General features: G+C 31.2%; 1 protein-coding gene across 2 annotated transcripts in view; it reads right to left on the bottom strand.

Moving 5' to 3' along the window:
• Positions 1-2,782: 2,782 nt before the first annotated feature.
• dcma (decima) overlaps positions 2,783-20,205 on the bottom strand; it is a 34,468-nt gene continuing 17,045 nt past the window's right edge. Inside the window, exons 1-5 of one of the 2 annotated variants that reach the window (XM_013320628.1) lie at positions 10,533-10,625; positions 7,648-7,814; positions 5,370-5,503; positions 4,799-4,981; positions 2,783-3,881 (exon numbers count right to left, since the gene is read on the bottom strand). In XM_013320628.1, coding sequence (XP_013176082.1) covers positions 3,763-3,881; positions 4,799-4,981; positions 5,370-5,503; positions 7,648-7,814; positions 10,533-10,604 — 675 coding nt within the window. In that variant the 5' untranslated portion in view covers positions 10,605-10,625 and the 3' untranslated portion in view covers positions 2,783-3,762. Of the gene's footprint in view, positions 3,882-4,798; positions 4,982-5,369; positions 5,504-7,647; positions 7,815-10,532; positions 10,626-20,205 lie in introns of those variants that run through there. The other variant, XM_013320627.1, reaches the window with a different exon arrangement.

The raw sequence follows: 20,205 nt of genomic DNA on the forward strand, positions 1-20,205 counted from the left end.
TTATTTTTAGAATTATTTATGGTTAAAACTTATTTTATTGCTTTAAATAATTTTATTATACGTCTAGAAACTTAAAACATAATAACATTGAAACAACCTTTACGGTAATATAACCTTATTTCAAATTCTTAGCATAGAATAAAGGTCGTAATTCTTAAGTTACGTTACAGCAATTAAGTCATTACCTATGTTATGTTTCACCGCTCTCTAGCGTCGTAAGGATCATAAACTTTGCAATAGTAGACTTAAGTGTTTTATATTGTAGGAAAATGTTGCCAGAATTTATTTTTCATTTTGTAAAATAAAAATTATGATATCAAGTTTATAGAATTATGGATGTATCAAAAGCGATGTATAATATTTGATGCACTACAGATAATATTCAGTTCGAGTGTAGCCTTTGATATAAAAATTTGATGATTAAGAAAACAGTTGCAACGAATGTAGATTTGACGCAGAAGAGGATGCATATGAAGAGTATATAGATCCTCTTTCTGTGTGTCCCCTTCTCTGTCGAGTGAAGGTAGGCAACGCATTGGCAATTGTGGATAACTATGGGTAGAGGTCGCTTCGCCATTTTGACAATTCAGAGAGCCGCTTGTTGGTTTGCCATCTATTGATATAAAAATGAGTAGTAACCTATGTCATAGAAAAGGGATATCTTTTTGAAAAAAGAGTCTTATTAAATAGAGTACTTTCTTGTATATGCCTGTTTCTTTTAGAAAATATCTCATATTATTTATGTGTAGCTGCCTTAAGTAGGAAGCTGCATATACAACTTTTAGCCGTGTATTCAAAATATAACTTGTAAATTCTTCGAACCTTCTGGGTTCAAAGCTTGCTTACTTAATCTTAACCAATACTTAAAAATATAACATTATGTTTTTAATGTAAAAGTTGAAAGCAACATGGTAAATAGGACAGTTCCATGCAAATATACATTTAAAATTCTTGCAAGGAAATGCAATTTTAACGCTGTTCAATGAGATTTCTTTTTAAGTTAACTCAAAGCGTCAACAAGTTTTGCCATCTCGATTGCCTTTCTGCATGATAAGGTACTATTGCATTTATAAAAGAAATAAATGGCATTTCCGTTTCTTTTATAAAAATAAGTTTATTTTATTAAAATTATATTTTTTTATTCTTCTAATTTTAAGGGTCTACTCTATTTGATTTTTTTCAATTTGAATTGACTACTTGCTTATGTAAAATTAGGTTAATTAACAAATATTATAATTTAATATGCGTAATAATCATATTATAGCATATTTTATTTCCTTCTTAAGTTTATCAATTTATTCAAAAAATTAAATAAATGGATCACAATCGCTTTGAAAAGTTCAATTCAATTCAATCACAATAGCAGAAACATAAGCGTCATCATTCTTGCAGTTTGACGTTGAAATATTGCTCGCAATGTTTCATATAAATTTAGAAAAGGTTATTTTCTGTTTCAACAAGTACATACAACAATTTAAAAAGTAAAAATGAAGTAATTGTTGTCTTATGTTCCATTTATTCTTAAGAACGTTGTACATTACGATGAAAATCTTGTAGTATTATCTTTAAATAATACAAAATCTGGATGACCATTAAATTATGTTTTTTGGAAATTATATTTAAGCACGAATTACTAATAAAATGATGAATTATAAATAATATTTTTCGATCTTACCAATAGAAAAAGTTAAGTTTATGTTTAAGTTGATTATCGATAAAACACAAATAAAATGACATTTTCCAAAAAATGATTCCTAGATAGATCGATTTATCGCCCCCGAAGCCCCCTATATATTAAATTTTATGAAAATCGTTGGAGCCGATTCCGAAATTCCAATTATATAAACAAGAATTGCTCATTTAAAGATATAAGATAATGTATCGTATATATTCTTGTTATCGTGAAATATTGAAATTTACGGGCAACGATAGGCCCAAACAGGTAATAACCAAAAAAATATTACGTACGTGGTGGATGAAGATGGCACCGCACGAGTCACTACAAATAAATATTTCTTCTAAATGTATTCTAACTTGACCATTTTAGTATCCGTTTCCACTGGCATAATACTTTGTTGTAAAAAATTCCACTGTCACATTCTCCTTGAGACAATCGAGATAGTATATTTGTAATGTAAATTAATACATAATAATTGGTCTGATTGATTTTATGGTTTTGATAAAGAAATTGGGTTCGGTATGTAAGAGTAAATAAAACCACTTTTAATTTTATATATGTTTTACTAAATGCATATTTTGCTAGAGTTTTATTTACGATTATATCACAGTCATCACTTTAGTAAGTGCGTTATATATTATTAAATATATGTATAAGTATGTACCCGCATTTCTATTATATATTTGTAAGTATAAATCGAATAGGTAATAAGTTATTACAATATCTAGGTACTAATTAATTATACGAATGCATTTCTACGTAATCTTATGAATAATAATAAGAGCATATCTTAATGTGACTAAGTGATTTGGTGCATTAAATGCTTTCTTGGTGTCTCTAAAATGAGTGGAATCTAAATTTATACGAGAAAGAGTATTTAAAACTATTATACAATACAAAAATTATCTTGCAATTATATATCATAAGGGACAATAAAATGATTTACCAAATAAAGAATAAAACATAAGTTATAGAAGAAATTATTGACCTCAGAAATAAACCGGATTATTTTATAAATTATTCAATTTAAAAACTAAATTTAACTCAGTCGATTTAATCGAATATTATATTTTATTACCAGATAAATATATTTTTTTTCGCCTAATAAGTCTTAAACTTATGACTACTATGGGCATTATTGTAATTGACTAGATTATGCAAGCTAAGACGACTTTCTAGGCCATCGTAGAGCCCGTAATTATTGGGCAAGTCTAATATAAACGTAATGATTTCTTACATACAAATACGTCTACGCTACTAGTGATAATTGTGACATGAATTGATGGGATACATCTATATTGAAGTGTATTAGTTGAAGCTAAATTGGCTTATTGAAAGTTTACATACAGAATTAGGATGTTTCCCGTTATCCAACCCATCGGTCCAACAGGAAACATCCCAGAATTATAACGTTGATTTTTTTGGAAGACAAGATAATATTATAAAGATTGATTTATACAAATAGATAAAAGCATTTTAAGTTAAAAAATATATAAGTTGATTTCTAAGAAAAATAAAGATTCTTTTAAGTCGGTTTCTAAAATGCTATCTCTGTAATATGCCTCGACAATGCACTTCTATTCAATCAGATCGTCTTTATTCGTTTTCCGAGAAGCTTTTCAGATTTTTTAATGTCTTTTTTTCGTATTACGTTGTATAACCACTTTAATTTCTATGTCGTGCAAAAAATATTAAAACATTATTATTACGTACTACTTAAAAGCAATTGATCCCGTTCCAGGCTATCTTTTGACATATCAAAATCAATTTATACATACCTTAATTATAATAACGAATAGTAATTACATAAACTATATACTTTAGTGGTTACAAACAGAATTAATTATTTTTCACGTTCGATTTTGGCTTGACATTTACATCTTCAATGAGTTTATTGGACACTCTAATGGACCCCATTTTGTCTACACTTTACACTCATCTAACACTTTCGAGTCTTTTATAATATATTTTATGAACACTTTTCACAATATACATTTCATTTTTGAGTATTGCACATAACACTTGAGCAACATCTGTCTTCCTTATTCGTATATTTGGTGTTCATTGGGTGATATTTGTCACCCTCAAAGATAGTTAGGTCGTGACATACAGCATAGAACACCCATTCCTTTGTAAAGTGATCCCCGTCGCTTATTCTTCCATAAGCCGTTCATGTCGTCGCCTTTCAGCGCTACATTTGTTTCTGCAAATTAATATAACAGCTACAAAAATAAAACACTAAATTTTTTTACATGTGAAAAAAAAATGATCGAGATTAGTTCATTGGCATCTTCGAAACAAACTAAATATAACCATTCATTTTTTTATGTTAAAATCTGTCCGTGTCATTATTTGGGTAATACTGTATTTTCTAATTCATATTATCATTATCATCATCATCATCAACTCAGTATACGTCCCCACTGAGGGGCTCGGAGCCTACCCTAAGTTAAGGTTGATTAGGCCATAGTCAACCACGCTGGCGAAGTGATTTTAAATATTATACATGAGATTATACAGAAAATGCAGGACGTAAATGTATAGTTAGATACCAATATAACAAATAATTTCTTCACTTCATTTATACTAACCAATGTATTTACATAAGCATATTTACCCTAATTTGGCCTAACCACCCTTAACTTAGGGTAGGCTCCGAGCCCCTCGGTGGGGAGGTATAGTGAGATGATGATGATGATTTAAATATAAGAATCGGAATCGTACCTTCACTGTTATTACTTTCTTAGTGTTATGTGAGTGAACCCATGTCACTGTGATGTACATACGACATGAGAATAAATAAATAATACTTTTTTAAAAGTAGAAATGTTAAAAAGTTAACTAAATAGATGAAAAAATGGTGCGTATTTATTTATTCATTTAATATTTTCAATCGTAATGTACAAAAATGTATGTACATGTACCGATATTATTTTTGATATAGATTGTTGGATTTCATTTCTGTTATATTTTCTCTTTGTTCCCCTTTTGTAGAAGTAAAACGTAAGGGAAACAAATTCACCAGTAACGTTAAATTCTAATGTGCCGCGAAATACCAAATCTTTTTATGTAAATGCGGCAGAATGTGAGATGGGAAGGAAAATTATTCATAGAACATACCTAAATGGTTGAGGTTTTCATGTTGCGGCAGGTATTCTTGAATATCATTTACTATCCTGTTAATATCCTGTGTATCTTTGGCAATACTGCACAGTTCTTCCTGATTGAAGTCAGGAGTGATTTGTTTGCACAGGAGTATTTGACTTATCACGTTCCCGAAGTTCGATGGGCCGGCACGATTCTCTGTATAGAGTAAACAAGGTAAAGAAACCAATTTTTTTATTTGTTACTGTAAGGAAAATGTTTTCTTTTGTGCCAATATTTTTGATTTGGTCTCTGACCGTGATATTTCATACCTATTTTGTTATCAAATCAAGTGTCACATTGATTAGTGAAGGGACATAAACATTGACATTTTAATAAGACTAGTGTTGCGCCGATACACCGGCACAGTGTCGGATTTTCTTCCTAACATTATGAAGTTTTGTTTTAGTAAACATTTGCAAACAAAGAACTCGCCTTGTGAAACCATAAGTTATTCTACTATTACTACAAATATCAAATACAAACCTAATGATTAATCCAGTAACTAAAATATATTAACATTAAAATTCCTTATTAAGGTAGTTACCGTAATATGAGGTCATATCCATAGGTACGAGTTGCACAAGGCGGTGACACTTGGCGAGCTCGCGTAGCAGCAGTTGCGACATGAAGTATAATAATACTAGTTGAGGCTGCTCCGCACATCCCTCGCTTGTAGTCCTGTGTAAGAGAACACCTTAAGGGTAATTTCCACTAAGCGGCTAGGTACAGCAGTGGGCGTCAATTTGTATAGAAATTGTGACCGCACCGGTACTTTTAGTTGCTGTTTTGCGTGAATTACTCGCGGTAATGAGGGCTGTTTGTTGGTGAAAAACTTTCAAAAATTGGTTCGGTAGTTTATGAGCCAAGTACATTGACACAGACAACCAAATCTTTTTTCTTCGTCGTGTTGGTAAGATATGAGTTGTGGTGATCCTTAGGAAAAGTCTAGTTGATGTTCTGATGAATGATATAAGTATAAATTATGATATAAGTAAAAACACACAGAACATCACGCGAAAAGCGTAACTGTCTTTAGCGAAAAAAATATTTTATTTATCATTTATTTTATTTATTCGACTGAAAATAACTCTTGGAAATATATAAATAACTTATTTTTTTATTAAATTGTAAAAAAGAATTTATCTTTAAATAATTTTGCGTACGCAATTTTAAAACAATTTAATTTATCTCACGCCCCTATCCAATTCCAGTAAATACCAGTTCAGATCGCGGCCAGGGATATTCTATGATGAGGTCTTTATTTAATGTACGAGATAAATCCCTTGCTATTTTAATTCAGTAATTTTATTTTATACAAGGATTATAGCAGCCTATTTTGAATAAATTAATAGGATACTAAGCCTAGCTAGATGATTCTGTTCGCGTTTGACCTTATCTTAAGGACAAAAGGATAAGAATTTTATGATTATATTTTATATTTTAACTTGACACAACACTCACAATACCCAATATTTGTTTAACATTTCAATACATATTCAAAATAAATGTTGACCCGCATTAAATTCTTGTCGGGACAAGTAATATGTTTTTGAGTGTCATTACATTTTTTTAGCCTCTACTAATTGTTAACGGAAAACCTTGTAACTTGAAGGCGTTACACATAACCCATAATAGATTATTTATATAGCATTTTTAACTTTTACACCTATAAGTAGTCATCATCATCAACCTGCCCTTATCCCTATCGAGGGTCGGGAAAGTACTCCTCCATCCTACTCCATACATCTCTATCAGCCGTCATATCCGAGTCTTCCCCCTTCGTACGCATATCCTCTTTCACACAGCCATACTTTTTTTGATCTTCCTCTACCTTTGTAGCCATCCACATTCAATCTCATTACTTTTTTGCATACATTATCATCCCTCCGCATAACATGTCCAAACCACGCTAATCTTTTACTCCTCAATTGATCACTTGCGCTACTTTCAAACTTCCTCTAATATACACAACACAACATTTAAATTACATCTATCAATAGTATATAACATTAAGCTGAGTATTGACGGTTATTACGATGTGTACCTCGTAACGTCGGTGAGTCGCCTAAGATTCAATTATTTGGTTGCATGTACTATGAAATGAGATGAAGGAATTTTATCATATAATTGAAGGAACAGCCATTAACGGCTGTTCAATATTCTCTTGTCGTACATTAACCCCTCACCAGTCATCCTTCATACCCTTTTCATCTGCGCCCTGATTATTCATCGGGGACAGATGTACGGAACGGTTATCGATTGGGATAACCTTTTTAAAATGCCAATATCTTTATGAGTTTAAAATTAAAATTTCATTAATCTTATTTAAAACTTTTTTTTAAATTACGTTTTTTAAAAGACAGTAATAAAAAATTATATTTTTATTAAACTATTTTATGTTCATTTTTTTACGGTATAAAAATGTAGTGTGTTATTTAAGTAGATGTTGGGAGCATTAATCTAATCCTATACACGTATCAGCTGACCACAGGCGACTATCAATTTATTATTCAGCAAACAAATTTCTATATTATTGTACCCTTGATACTACTAAATTTATATTTAATTAGACATAAATTACCGGCGTTACCTAATGTAGTCAAATAATTTGACCAAACTAGATAAAATTAATGACATACTATAATACAGTTTGCAATTTTCTGAACATTATTAGTACTTGCACAATGATATAGATTACAATCTTTATTTTTCGTGACCTTGAAAATATATCTACAGCACAACGAATATGATAGCCGTGAAATTAGGTGCATTATCACATTTTGAATCTGATTTTGGCATTAAGTTCAAGATTGAATACATACTTTTTGCATGTAGGTAAAACGAGCTGGCTGGTTTGCTTGGTGGCTTCAACGCAGGCGCGACGCAGTCTGCGCACGCGTTCCCGCAACTCGGGACAGTCAGGGGGCTGACCAATGTGGATGAGAAGGTCGCGGAACAGCGCCAGCTGTACGTTGATCTCAGTTATCAACTGGAGACAAAGAAAAAGAACAAGTGTAAATACAAAGACCGCTAATTTTGAATATATTATTAAGTTTTTTTTAATTAAAAGGAAAAAAGGAGCAAGCAGCTGCCTGAATCAGCCAAAATGTTGAAGTGATCGCTGCCCATAGATAACCGCAATTGCAACTACAATAATTCGACGGAGGAGGAGATGCACACATAGATAGTATTTCCCTTTCCTATTCGACCATCCCAGTTCCATCCTTCCCTCATAAGAATACATTGGGAAGGGAAGAGTATGGTTCAAGTATTTTTAGGGTTCCGTATCTCGAAAGTTTCACATTGACGACCGATCGTCTGTCTGTCCGTGTCAAGACCCTTTTTTGAAACTTTTAAAAACATGAAAAAGGCACTTTGTTTTCTTACAATGTAGCGTTACTTTGTAGAATAGAGATTAAATTGTGAACGGGTTGATACAAGCGACTTAACCCTTAAGAACGTAATTACGACGAGCAATATGAGGAAACGACCATTGTAGAATCAGGTCACGAATGTAACGAAAAAAAAACTAGAGAACGTGTATGCAGAAATAATTGGACGTAGGTAGTTTTAATTATTGAAATATGTTGTTTGTACTTATTTGAACATAAAAATTAAATAGGTCATTTGAAAAAGATATTTATGTAAATACATGTAACTACCTGTCGCTCGTGACTCCGCCCGTGCGGTATAAAAAAAAAATTAATGAGTGGCCTATGTTTTCTTCCAGACTATGTTCTATATTTATGCCAAATTTCATCAAAATTGGTTGAAACGTTCCGGAGATATCAACATCCATACATCCATACATTCGCATTTATAATATTAGTATGATTGTTTATACTAATAATATTATTTTATTTAATTTGGACATTTATGAATACAAGTAGATTCATACAGTCAACTTAATAGTGAATTTCCTGGACGCTACTGCGAGGAGGAAATAGGCTTTTAAATGAACCGTTTACTCTACGTAAATTCAATTTTAAATTTTAACTTGAAGGATAAATTCAATCGTTAACAGTGTAATAGGTTATGGTATTACGGATCTAAAAGATTTTATTAAAACATAAGAATTAAAATAACATTTTAAAATATCATTAATAATTGTACGCCAGAAACTCACTGAGTATATTTTTAACACATTAACAAAGCGAGTTATTTAAATGTAGGACAAAGCTATTTGCTTAAATTATTGATCCTTAAGCTACGATTTAGTTTTTCACTAAACAGGTATTAACACGCAACCTAAACTTTGTAGCTCTAATTTGCTCTGAGTTCAATTGCTTTGTAGTAGTCCATAATTGAAAATCTTACTAATACATTAATGTGAATGTTTAGATGGATGGATGTATGGTTGGATGGATGGTTGAAGGTATCTCAGGAACGGCTTAATGGATCTCTATGAAATTTGGTATACATTTAGAACATAATCTGGAACAACACATAGGTTACGACTTATGTTTTTCTTTAATTCCCCGCGGACGAAGTCGCGGGCGACAGCTAGTTATATAATAAACATCTTAAAGTAAATGAAATATTAAAAACGAAAAACCAATAAACACTTACGCTATACATATATGAAGTATGCGCGTAAAAATATTATAACAATAACGAATAGGAATTAATTATAATCCTCGAAACAAAAGTTCAGAATAAATTAACAGTCGCTTACAAAGCGCTGAAGTAGCAAAAGTTTGCTTTTTTCGAATAAATTTACAAAAGTAGTGAAAATGTTTCAACCGAAATTTGAATTTGTGCCAAAGTGTGTGTATATTTAAGGTCAATTTTTATTTTCATATATGTGAATAAAATTCACAATTTATTCATAAACTATACAGTAATTTTCATAAAAGTAACACTTTTATTACTCAATTCACTATTATATAAAAGAAGCAAATGTATAAAAGCTTTTTATTGTTGTTTATCATTTGCTAAAACTTTTATTGGGTGTACGATTGGTTTTAATAAAAGATTTATCTAGTTATAAAATACAAAAATCGTATTTTTTTATTTAATCTATTCATATTAAAAACGTATACATAACTTGTGTTAAAAAACATAACTATTATTTAAGACCTACATTTCTTTCTCGTTACACGACGGAGACGAGTAATGGGAACATTAAGCATTCTATTAGACAGCCAGTGAATAGGTGTACGATGTAAAGGTTAGTTTTAATGAAGCCCCGGAGCGTACGAGGGCTACGATAATAGATTAATTGCTCTAACGTAAATAAAGTAGAAGCTTTCTCTTTGTTTCATTGGAACTTTCCTATTTACGCATACGTTAGCTTCGTACATAGTTTAATGACCTAAGTTAACTATTTTTATTTTGTTGGTTTCGCTGAAAAGAGATATCAAATAAGTATTGCTTATTTAATTTTCTTATAGAGGTTGTATTTTATCGCTTCTGTAAAACATTTATAAAGCCTATCATTTATTTTTTTTTCTAAAATTATCGGTTCAAAATAAAGTGTTAAAGAATCTTCTGTGTTTCTTATAGCTTGCCTTGGCACCTTTTTGAACACCAACAAGGGCAGGCGAATTGGCCATGGTAACAAATTCCTTTGTGGAAGGAAAAGTTATCAAATTTATTTTTATACCAATTAGGAAGCAAGAAGGCAAGCATAGTACCTGCTGTTAACATAATATGTAACAGAGTGATTGCCTTTGTAGAAAAGTGGTATAAAATTTTGTTTACTTACCGAATTTGCGGTAGGTTCGTGTGATGGATGTTCATGGTGGTAAGTGGATAGATGACGTATCGTTCCCGCCATTACGTTACGCTGTTGTCGTCATCACGTGTTATATCCTTTGAAAGTAAAGTTTGACGATAGTTCTTCCATCATTTAATTAATGATTGTAGTACGAAAATAATTTATAATTCACTTTCAATGAATTGTTAGCTATAAGGAAGAAGTGGTAGGTTTGATGAATATTTTTTAACCATTTAATGTTTTTATATAGATCTTTTTATATTTATTTTTGAAATTCCGCAATTTTTGTGTGATTGAAAATCAATTTCTTAAATTGAAAGGTAAGCAAGCGAAATAGACATGTTTCAAATATCAGCCAATATTGTGTCAAGTTTGGTTTGATGACGGTCTGACGATCCGGAAAACAAACTATATCTATCGAATATTACATTTTTTTATAACAGAAGGGGGTAAACAAGCAGCGGGAACACCGAGGCGCTTAACGACGCCCATGGACATCAGCAATACCAGAGGAACAGCAGAAGCGTTACCGGTCTTTGAGATGGTTTTATTTCATTATCATATTATGTATTATATAAACACTCTTGAATATTAATTTATAGACATAAAATAAGTGAAAATAAACGGCTGCATTGTACAATATGCCTGCTATAATCATTATAACCAATTTTAATATTCCTCTTGAAAGTTCCTAACGAATTTCCTCTTCTGTTAATAATAGCTTCTCGTTCGCATTTCATTATTTTACTAAGCAATATTTTAGTGAATAGAGGAAGATTCATATTTCAATATGTCCATTATGTGCGTGTACGTTTATTTAGGGCAGAAGATTGTTAGGAAAAATGGCGAACACATTACGTGAAAATCTATAGGGTCTCGCAAAATGTCACATTTCCATAAGTAAGACACTTGAACAAATGAAGGCTAGAATTATTTGTATGTATCTAAAAATATAAATAAAAGACATAAGAAATAATCTAGATAATGTTCCACCTGATCTCTTATAGATATCTGCATTTATTTTAAACAAGAAAACAAGATGTACGATGTTTGTTCCCTCGAGGATTAAGGCGGAATGTAACGACTACAGTAAGATGTTCTTCTGTTTCAATATTCTTTACGTTCTCTTTTCTCATTCATTTCTCACATTGAGTTGTAAATCTTCATGTTTACGTATTGATTTAACTAGAAACTCATTGTGGTTGTATCAGTGAATATTTTTTGGAGAAGTAAATTTATTTCATTTACTTATTCATATAGAATTATCTATCTAACTAGTTATTAAACTAGTAGACGACTTTCATTAAAAAGTAGTAAGTATTTTTTTTATCATTGTAATATTATATTTCAAATTTTACTATTTTAGACAGGCGTTATATGCTAAGAAATACATCTATGTATCCAAACGTTCTCTTTATAATATTATTTACTCATTACTTATACGAAGTTTACGTCTTCAAAGGTTTGTTATTAAATGTTACATAAAGTAAACGTACTTTATTTAAAATAATGTGAGGGTTTGTTTCTTTGTAACGTGATATCGGATAAATTCTCGATTTTCCATCACGTCGCCAGTACAAATTGGGTACACATAAGGATATTAATTTGTTTCGATGCTTTGATGTTGGATTTTGAAAGGAAATTTGAGGAGAGTAGTATTATTCAAATATTGAATTTGTTTATACGAGTATGTTAATGTTTTATGATTTATTTTGACAGAACTGACTACCATACTATATTCACAAATTCCGGTTTAATTAAAATATTTGAGATATTGTGAGGTTAAGTAAAACAAATATAAGTAATTATGTTAATGACATAGTAAACGTAACTTGAAACTGTTAAATGGTGTACATAATAAAGTAAGTTTAGTTGCAAATAAAGGTAATAAGCAAGTAGAAATAGAATTTAGTAAAAACTAAAATATTGACAATGTGTGCATGGAAACTTTTGAGTAATTTATTTTTCTTTACAAACTTTTAAACTCGTTCATAAGTTTCTCTTGCAGTTAAAGTAATGTTTTGAAACTGGCTTATAAGGTACTTATAATTTCTCATGAATAAATTTTAGCAACCAAGTGGTAGCATTTTAAAATCCTGTAGGTCAAATTTAATTAAGCTGAAACTTCATCATGTTTTTTTTTATAAATTTCTTTCCCTACTTTACATTTAAATATTACTTGTGTTCGTAATTTATAAAAGTTAAAAGTATTTATCTTGTTTTTTTTTTAATGATACACGACACACAAATTTTGTTTACATTTTAAACATACAAAAGAACTTTTTAAATCACTTTTACTCGATTGCGCCCGCGCGTGTTGTTTTGCTACGATCTTGCTACGAACACGACTGTCGTAGCGAGTTTGTGCCAACGTAGTGTAGCGTCGGCGTAGCAAACGGCGTACAGCCCGTTGTCGACTGCCGCAGATTGCGACCGCCTCGCCCGCGCCGACCCGCGCACTCCGCAGCGTAATGATTGACAAAATACTTCACCTGTGTTTTCTTAGTAGAAAAGCTCGCGTAAACAAGTTGTAGCGGGAAAAAGCTTACCGATATGAACGGCACTATAAAAAATTAACGCCCCATAAATAAATAAACATAAACTCGTAAAATAACAAATAAATTAGTTATTGCTCTTTTATTTACAAAACTTTTTATTGTTTTATGTTATATAATGTTATGGTGTACGGAATATAATTAAATCAAACGTAAAGATTTGTAAGTGAGAATTTATTTTAATATTAATGTATTGAAACAGTTATTAAACTTTCCTCTAATTCGCATTACGTCTACTAATCTGTTGCTTGCATACCATCCTTCAATTCAACAAGTATCAAAAACATTTTCACGAAGTTGTTTAATACTCTGAATGAAAATAGAGCCTTTTATTTATTATTCTATGTTTAATTTATCATTCTCAGAACTCTTATATGTTATGGAGGAACTCGTATATTAGGTTATCAAATATACATGCGTATGCTTCATGGAATAGAAGAATACCTTATTGGATAATAAAGCATAAATAATCTCTTTTATAATGCCTACTGGAGCTCGCGTACGGGTATATTTTCTATTCCACTTCAAAAGGCGGATTACATTAAAGATAGAACAGAAAAGTAGGCCATTGTTACACGGAAATGTATTTAACATTTCTGTTGCGGCAATTTTCTTATTGTGCGGCAACCTTACACCCCCTTATTGTGTTAGAATACAATAATATTGGATAAAATATGACAACACGGTATATTATTTTGTAGTCTATTTCTTTCAGTTAACTCGTGCTTTATCTAATATTTGATTTGCCAACTAAATGTATAGTATTGCTAGCTATCGCCCGCGATTACGTCCGCGCGGTATTGAAACTTAGTAGCCTATATGTTCTTCCAGACTATGTTCTACATCTATGCCAAATTTCAGCGTGATACATACGACTGTTCTGGAAATACCTTTAAAAAAATCTATCGATACAGCCAAACATTCACAATTATACTATAAGTAAGATTCGTAGTAGATATCATGACTAAGAGAGATGTATGGAGGAGTAGTACATACTATGCCGACCCTCCGTAGGGATAGGCAGGTTGATGATTCGTCGTTCCATCACCATTTATTCATTTAATTATTTGTCATAAAATAGCAAATGATAATATTTGGTTATTCATTTGTGGCCACTAAATACAAACCATTCGGGCAATTAATACCTGTCAAGATGTCATGCACGTGATGTGGGAGCGCTGTGTGCGGGGAATTGAATCTATTGAATTACATACATACTGAAGTATAGTTATACACTATTGAAATTATACAATGCGATATTTTTAGCTTATAAGGCTTCAAACGAGCAAGATATCTCTGCTCTTGTGTGGACTATACAACTACTATTTGTTGAAATACTGTTGCTGATATTTTTATCGCTCTTCTTTACTCTTATTATGAAACATTATAAGACATGAGGGTGTCGATAAGCTTTGCAAAGCTTCAAATTTTACACGTATAATTCTTTTCATTTTTTTTTTATTTGCCACAAATCTTAAAAGCTTTTAGATCTCTATAATAAAAGCTTTATACAGAACACGAGATTTTCTGTTAGAAAATATATAAAAACTATTTTTGCGCTTACAAAGCTAAACAAGTTCCGTTTCTTGGAGAATCATATTTATTTAAATAAGGCCCATTTTCCTTATCATTTTCGTAATATATTCGAACACGAAGAGCAAAAAAAGGTAACCGTCGTTCAGTTAACAAATGTGGCCAATTTATTTCACCACTCAACAAATGGCAACGAAATGTCGTTGTGTCAATTTTTTTACCCACATTTTCTCGCCTTTGCTTTCACAACAGATGTAAGCGTATATTTTATTCTATAATCAAAATATCATGGTGTCAGTTAAAAGATTTATTTAAAATGATAAACATTTTTATTTTTATAAGACAAACGATTTTAGCGCTCTCAGTACAGGTTTAGACAATAAAAAACAAATTGATGTTAAGTATAAATACTTTATCATCAGCTCACTATACGTCCCTACTAAGGGGCAATAGTCAACCACACTGGGTCAATGCGGGTTGATTTCACACAAATCTTTGAATGTCTTCGCAGATATGTGCACATTGCATCACGATGTTTTCCTTCGACGAAAGAAGGTCGGGTATGTACATATATATAAATAGAAAATCTAAAAATACATTATTAGTTAGCCGGCTTCGAACCCAGGACCTGCCGGATCCAATTGACCAACGCTTTATACTACAGATTTATTATTATATTTAAGAAGATGATGTAAGTATGTTATGCTAATAGGAACATCGGAAAAAATCTAAGAATATAAAGCCTGCCGACAAGTAAAAGTTAACGGAAATATGTAAATAACTTTTCAATGCCGCGAAAGTTGCTATAAAACTTCTTACCAAACTTTATTGGCTTTTGATTTATGAATTGCTATTGTCATAAATGAAGATTGTCAGAATTATCGACGATGCTTAACAGATAAAATAAGATGGAAGAGTATGAGCGCGCTAATCTCAATAAATACCAATCGGATTTAAAAGCAATGTTCTGTTTACAATTGACAGCCCTATTAATGACGAAGGATATACGGGATATTATATTACTAATATTATAAATGCGACTGTTTAGATGGATGTATTTATGTTTGAAGGTATCTCCGGGACGGCTGCATGAATCTCGCAGATGTGGAATATAGTCTTGAAGAACACTGTCTACTTATTAAGTTTGTTAATTCCGCGCAGACAGAGTCCCGGGCGACAGCTAGTTTATCATACTTTTTAAATAAGGGATGTTCTAAACTGATATTTTTAACATTAAAATAATTCGAAAATTCGGAATAAAATGTATCAGTTGATACAGTGTTTTGATAACTTTAAACCAATGACCTAAACTACCCTAAATTTTTATTAAAGTACTGATTCATAATACGACGAATTATATTTGTTCTATTTTTTTTACATACCCAGACAGGTATATTTAGTTGCTAGTTCGTAGAAATCTCGATTAAGCGATCTAAGTTACTCTTTTATTTTTCTAGATTTTCTTAATTGATTTTAAACATGCCACAATAAACGATTTTTTAAACAATTTCATGCAATAAGTTTGAGCATGAGTTTGATAACATCTGCTGACCTCAAATTAATTAAGAACTTTGAACCACTCTTTTCTTGATGCAACTTGATCTGATACATCACGAAATATTAAAAGTTGCTGGGTTTATAAGTAATACGTTTTTGTATATAAGAATCTATCGAAAATATCCTGCCATAGTTTTGTCGTGACTGCGCTTTATCTCGATCGCGTCCCGGTGCGTTAAGACTTTTAACCGTGTTTTTAATTCAAAAATCCTCATTCAAAACATATTCTTATCTCTGTTTTGTCAAAGATGATGAATAGCAGGGATGATGATATGTTTTATACAGAGATTTTGGTTTCAGCAATCTACGTTAAGTTAGTAAATATAGAGTTGTAAGAGTTATTTTTAATTAAGAAATAATTTCCAAAATAGTGTAGATCTTACTGAGGAGATTGTAAACTGCATGTATATAAATTTACTGATAAATTATTTTCACACGTCATTTGTTTTATTTTTTAATATTTATAAAACTAAACATACCTACAACTACTGTATAAAAATGTAGTATAACAATTACAAATCCAATTATATTACTTGTTTATTTCTCCAGTAAAATTAATTGGACGCCTACAGAAAATACGAATCAATTAATACGAACGGCGGTCGGCTTCAGCTAGTATGTTGAGCTCGTTAGGCCACCGGCAATCGCACGAAACACCTACCTATCGAACTATACCTGGCTTTTGAACATCATGTTACAAAGTCACTAGTACGATACAGTTTCACAACCGTATTCATTCCATTAAACCTCTTTAGTATTGCAATCTAGATTTCACAATTATATTTAGGATGACGTATAATATTTTAAGTCGACAAATTTTAGAATGTATGATATGGCATATAAATTTATACACATCAAAGTAAGTTTTCGAAACTACACGTGTGTTAGTATATTTCATAAATTAACTATTCTTTTACACAAAAACATATGTTATTTTACGTAAGGGAAATACAGTTTTAATAGTTAAGAAGCCAAGACAACATTGAATTGTAAACTTAGTGTATTATAACATTTTCATTTATCCCTTTTCATTTTTATTAAAGTTATTTAAGTCTCGTTTTAGCTAAATAAACTCAGTAGAGTATGTAATTAAAATGAGATTTCAGTTCAAAAGGTAAACACGAAGTAGCAAAGTCAACAAACAAACAAATAACATTGGTCAGTGAGCGGCTAGCGGCGGCGCCTGCTGCGAGGTGCTGCTAACCAGGTCGGCTAAATCAAACAACAAGGGCCAATCTCACCCGGACCGCCGCCCCCGCCCTTTATAAACTACTGATCCGTACACGCCGCCTAAGGAAAATCAATTACCTATTGAAGTTTTTTTAAATACTTTTGATTATAATTTTTTCTTGCTATTGATATACATTAAGATAACATAATGAAGTAATTAAACCAATAAGTATATCCAAAAAATGGCAGAAATGTACCTAAAATTATAGATTTTCATATAGCATGTATTGTAGCATGTAACAAGTGCTTTAAATAATATTTACTAATTGTTAAAATCGGTCACAAATGTTCTAAAGAACGTAAAGTCCCAGCTATATATTGAGCTAGTAAATAATTCATGTTCCAATTAAAGGTGTGTTAGAAATACTTTTTTATAATACGGACTAAGTGAAAGGAATTGCAGGTGTTGTTTAATCATAAATAATATGAGACGGCGATCAGTCACGAATGATGACGTGGCGGGATATAAACAGACTGTGGATACCTACACATTAGTGTTTTAACCGCGGTTTGGTAACGCCTTAAAAAAAACTATCGGGTTTTAAATAAGACATCTCTAATCTTACTTCTTACTAATAGATATTTTACTTCTTACTATCTTGCTATTAATCTAATAATATTATAAATGCGAAAGTTTGGATGGATAGGTGGATGGATGGATGTTGGTTAGAAGGTATCTCCAGGACAAATGCATGGATCTCATTGAATGAATTTGCTATAGATGTAGAACATAGTCTGGAAGAATACATAGGCTACTAATTATTTTTATTAATCCGCGCGGACAGAGTCACGGGCTACAGCTAGTCAAACATAAAACTTGTATACGTACACATATTGCATTTGATAATATACGTTGCGGCTCGTTAGTTTTCATATCGTATTCATATACATGTATAGGAGGGATTTTCGTATGCTTTCGTAACGACAGTTCTACAAATCGGCTACGCAGCTACAGAGCTACGGAGCAATACATACGGAATATGATGAGTTTGGATTGCACTGTAAAATTTAATTTCGTAAATAAAACAGCACTTTTATAAATACACTATAACAGTGGAAACTAACCATTAGACCGCACGTTATTAGCACGCGCAGCAAAAAGCGTAGTGTGAACTCGCTTTAATTCTATACTGCAGTAAAGCCTTTGTGTTCAGCTGACAATAATTTCTCATATAAAAATTTAAACACACGTAATTAAATGATGTCATCGCGCTAGAAACCTTGCATTAGAAGCGTAATTTTTCTTTCATGTAATTATGACTGCATTATAAAATCGTGTTCTATGTTTATTGTAAATAGAAATAGCACGGTATATAAAAGTGTCACGACTACTATATACTACTACTATATAATTATTATAAAAACCTAAATCTAAGTTAAGTTAATTTGTTTATTATATTTTACTTTTATAAATGGTCTTGACTCGTTACATTATTATCAAAGGATCTTATTTCATAACAAAAAATGATCATGGTGATGCTTTTCTTAAAGCGACATCTAGTGAAGTATCCTTAAACTCCTTCAGCCTCCATTTTCATTTCTTGTTAACTGTCAGGTTTTCCTCATTTGCGATAGAGGGCGGTAAATGTACGTCACTTCGTGTGATAAAAAAAAATATTACGTGGCGAGGTTATTCAGATAGAAGCGGTATTTCTTTTAACACCGTTATTCCATTTTGAAGTTGTGGAGATGCGTGGTAATAAACAGCCATAGTTCCGTTAATACAACCTTTAGTAACAGTAAATATGAAATAAGACAATTATATTTTGCATAAAATAGTACAACTGTTAAAGTGTTCTAGGCGTTTATAATTTTAAAAATTACATCAAATGTACATAATCTTCTACAGTCACGAATATCCGTAACACCGGAAAAAATGCTGATCCTCTCCCGGATTCTATACATAGAATATGAAAGGTAAAAAATCCTGTGAATTTTAATTATGATGTGTTTGCATTATCAATTTGATATAATAGGACGTGGTAACGTTTTCTGTTTGGTAAACACACGGCACCAAACAAACAGCTCATGTTCTGGTTAACATTGGCTTCATAAAGTAAACTAAACAAAGTTTAATGTAAACAGCCGCATGTAAAGGTCAATAAAGTAAATGTTTCCAAATTTCTACTAGCAAAGGAATGCTAATAATGAAAACGTTAAAAATATTTTGCTGATTCTGAAGTTTATAAAGAGTAATAGTAGTTTTAATAATTTTACCACAAGAGCAAAAGTTTTCGGTTTCAAAATAAGTGCCGCAATTTTTGCACTAGAACTGAGACTGAGTGAGTCGTCTTTGTCAAGCTGAAAAGAGATTTCAGCAAAGTAATTTTGTATGTATGTAAGTAAAATTATTGTTCTCGAGGAAAACTTTCCCGCTTTAAAAGAAAACAATGGTAAGTAAATGGTTGGAAAACAAAATGTGCGAGCACAATTAAAGAGAAAACAAGCCTGTGCAAAGAGTAAAAGAATAACAGATATGAAAGCGAAACTTTTCCTTTGTTTACATTTGAATGTGTGTACAGACTTTCTATATTTTCTACTAAATGTAGTGCCAAAATATTCTTGAATGTCTATTAAAAGAAATATTATTATTGTCTGTTTGTACAACATATCTTAGTTAGGATTAATAAACTTGAAAATAATTTTAGTTTTTCACTTTATGACGTTAAAAAACGAACAAAGCATATGAAATGAAAACATTTTTAAAGGAATAAACCCTTAAATTATTGCTGATAATATAATTAAAATGAATAGAAAATTATTTCGAATATCTAGTTTTTAATTTT

The sequence above is a fragment of the Papilio xuthus genome, unplaced genomic scaffold (genome assembly GCF_000836235.2).
Source record: "Papilio xuthus unplaced genomic scaffold, Pxut_1.1 DF825946.1, whole genome shotgun sequence".
NCBI classification, from domain to species: domain Eukaryota; kingdom Metazoa; phylum Arthropoda; class Insecta; order Lepidoptera; family Papilionidae; genus Papilio; species Papilio xuthus.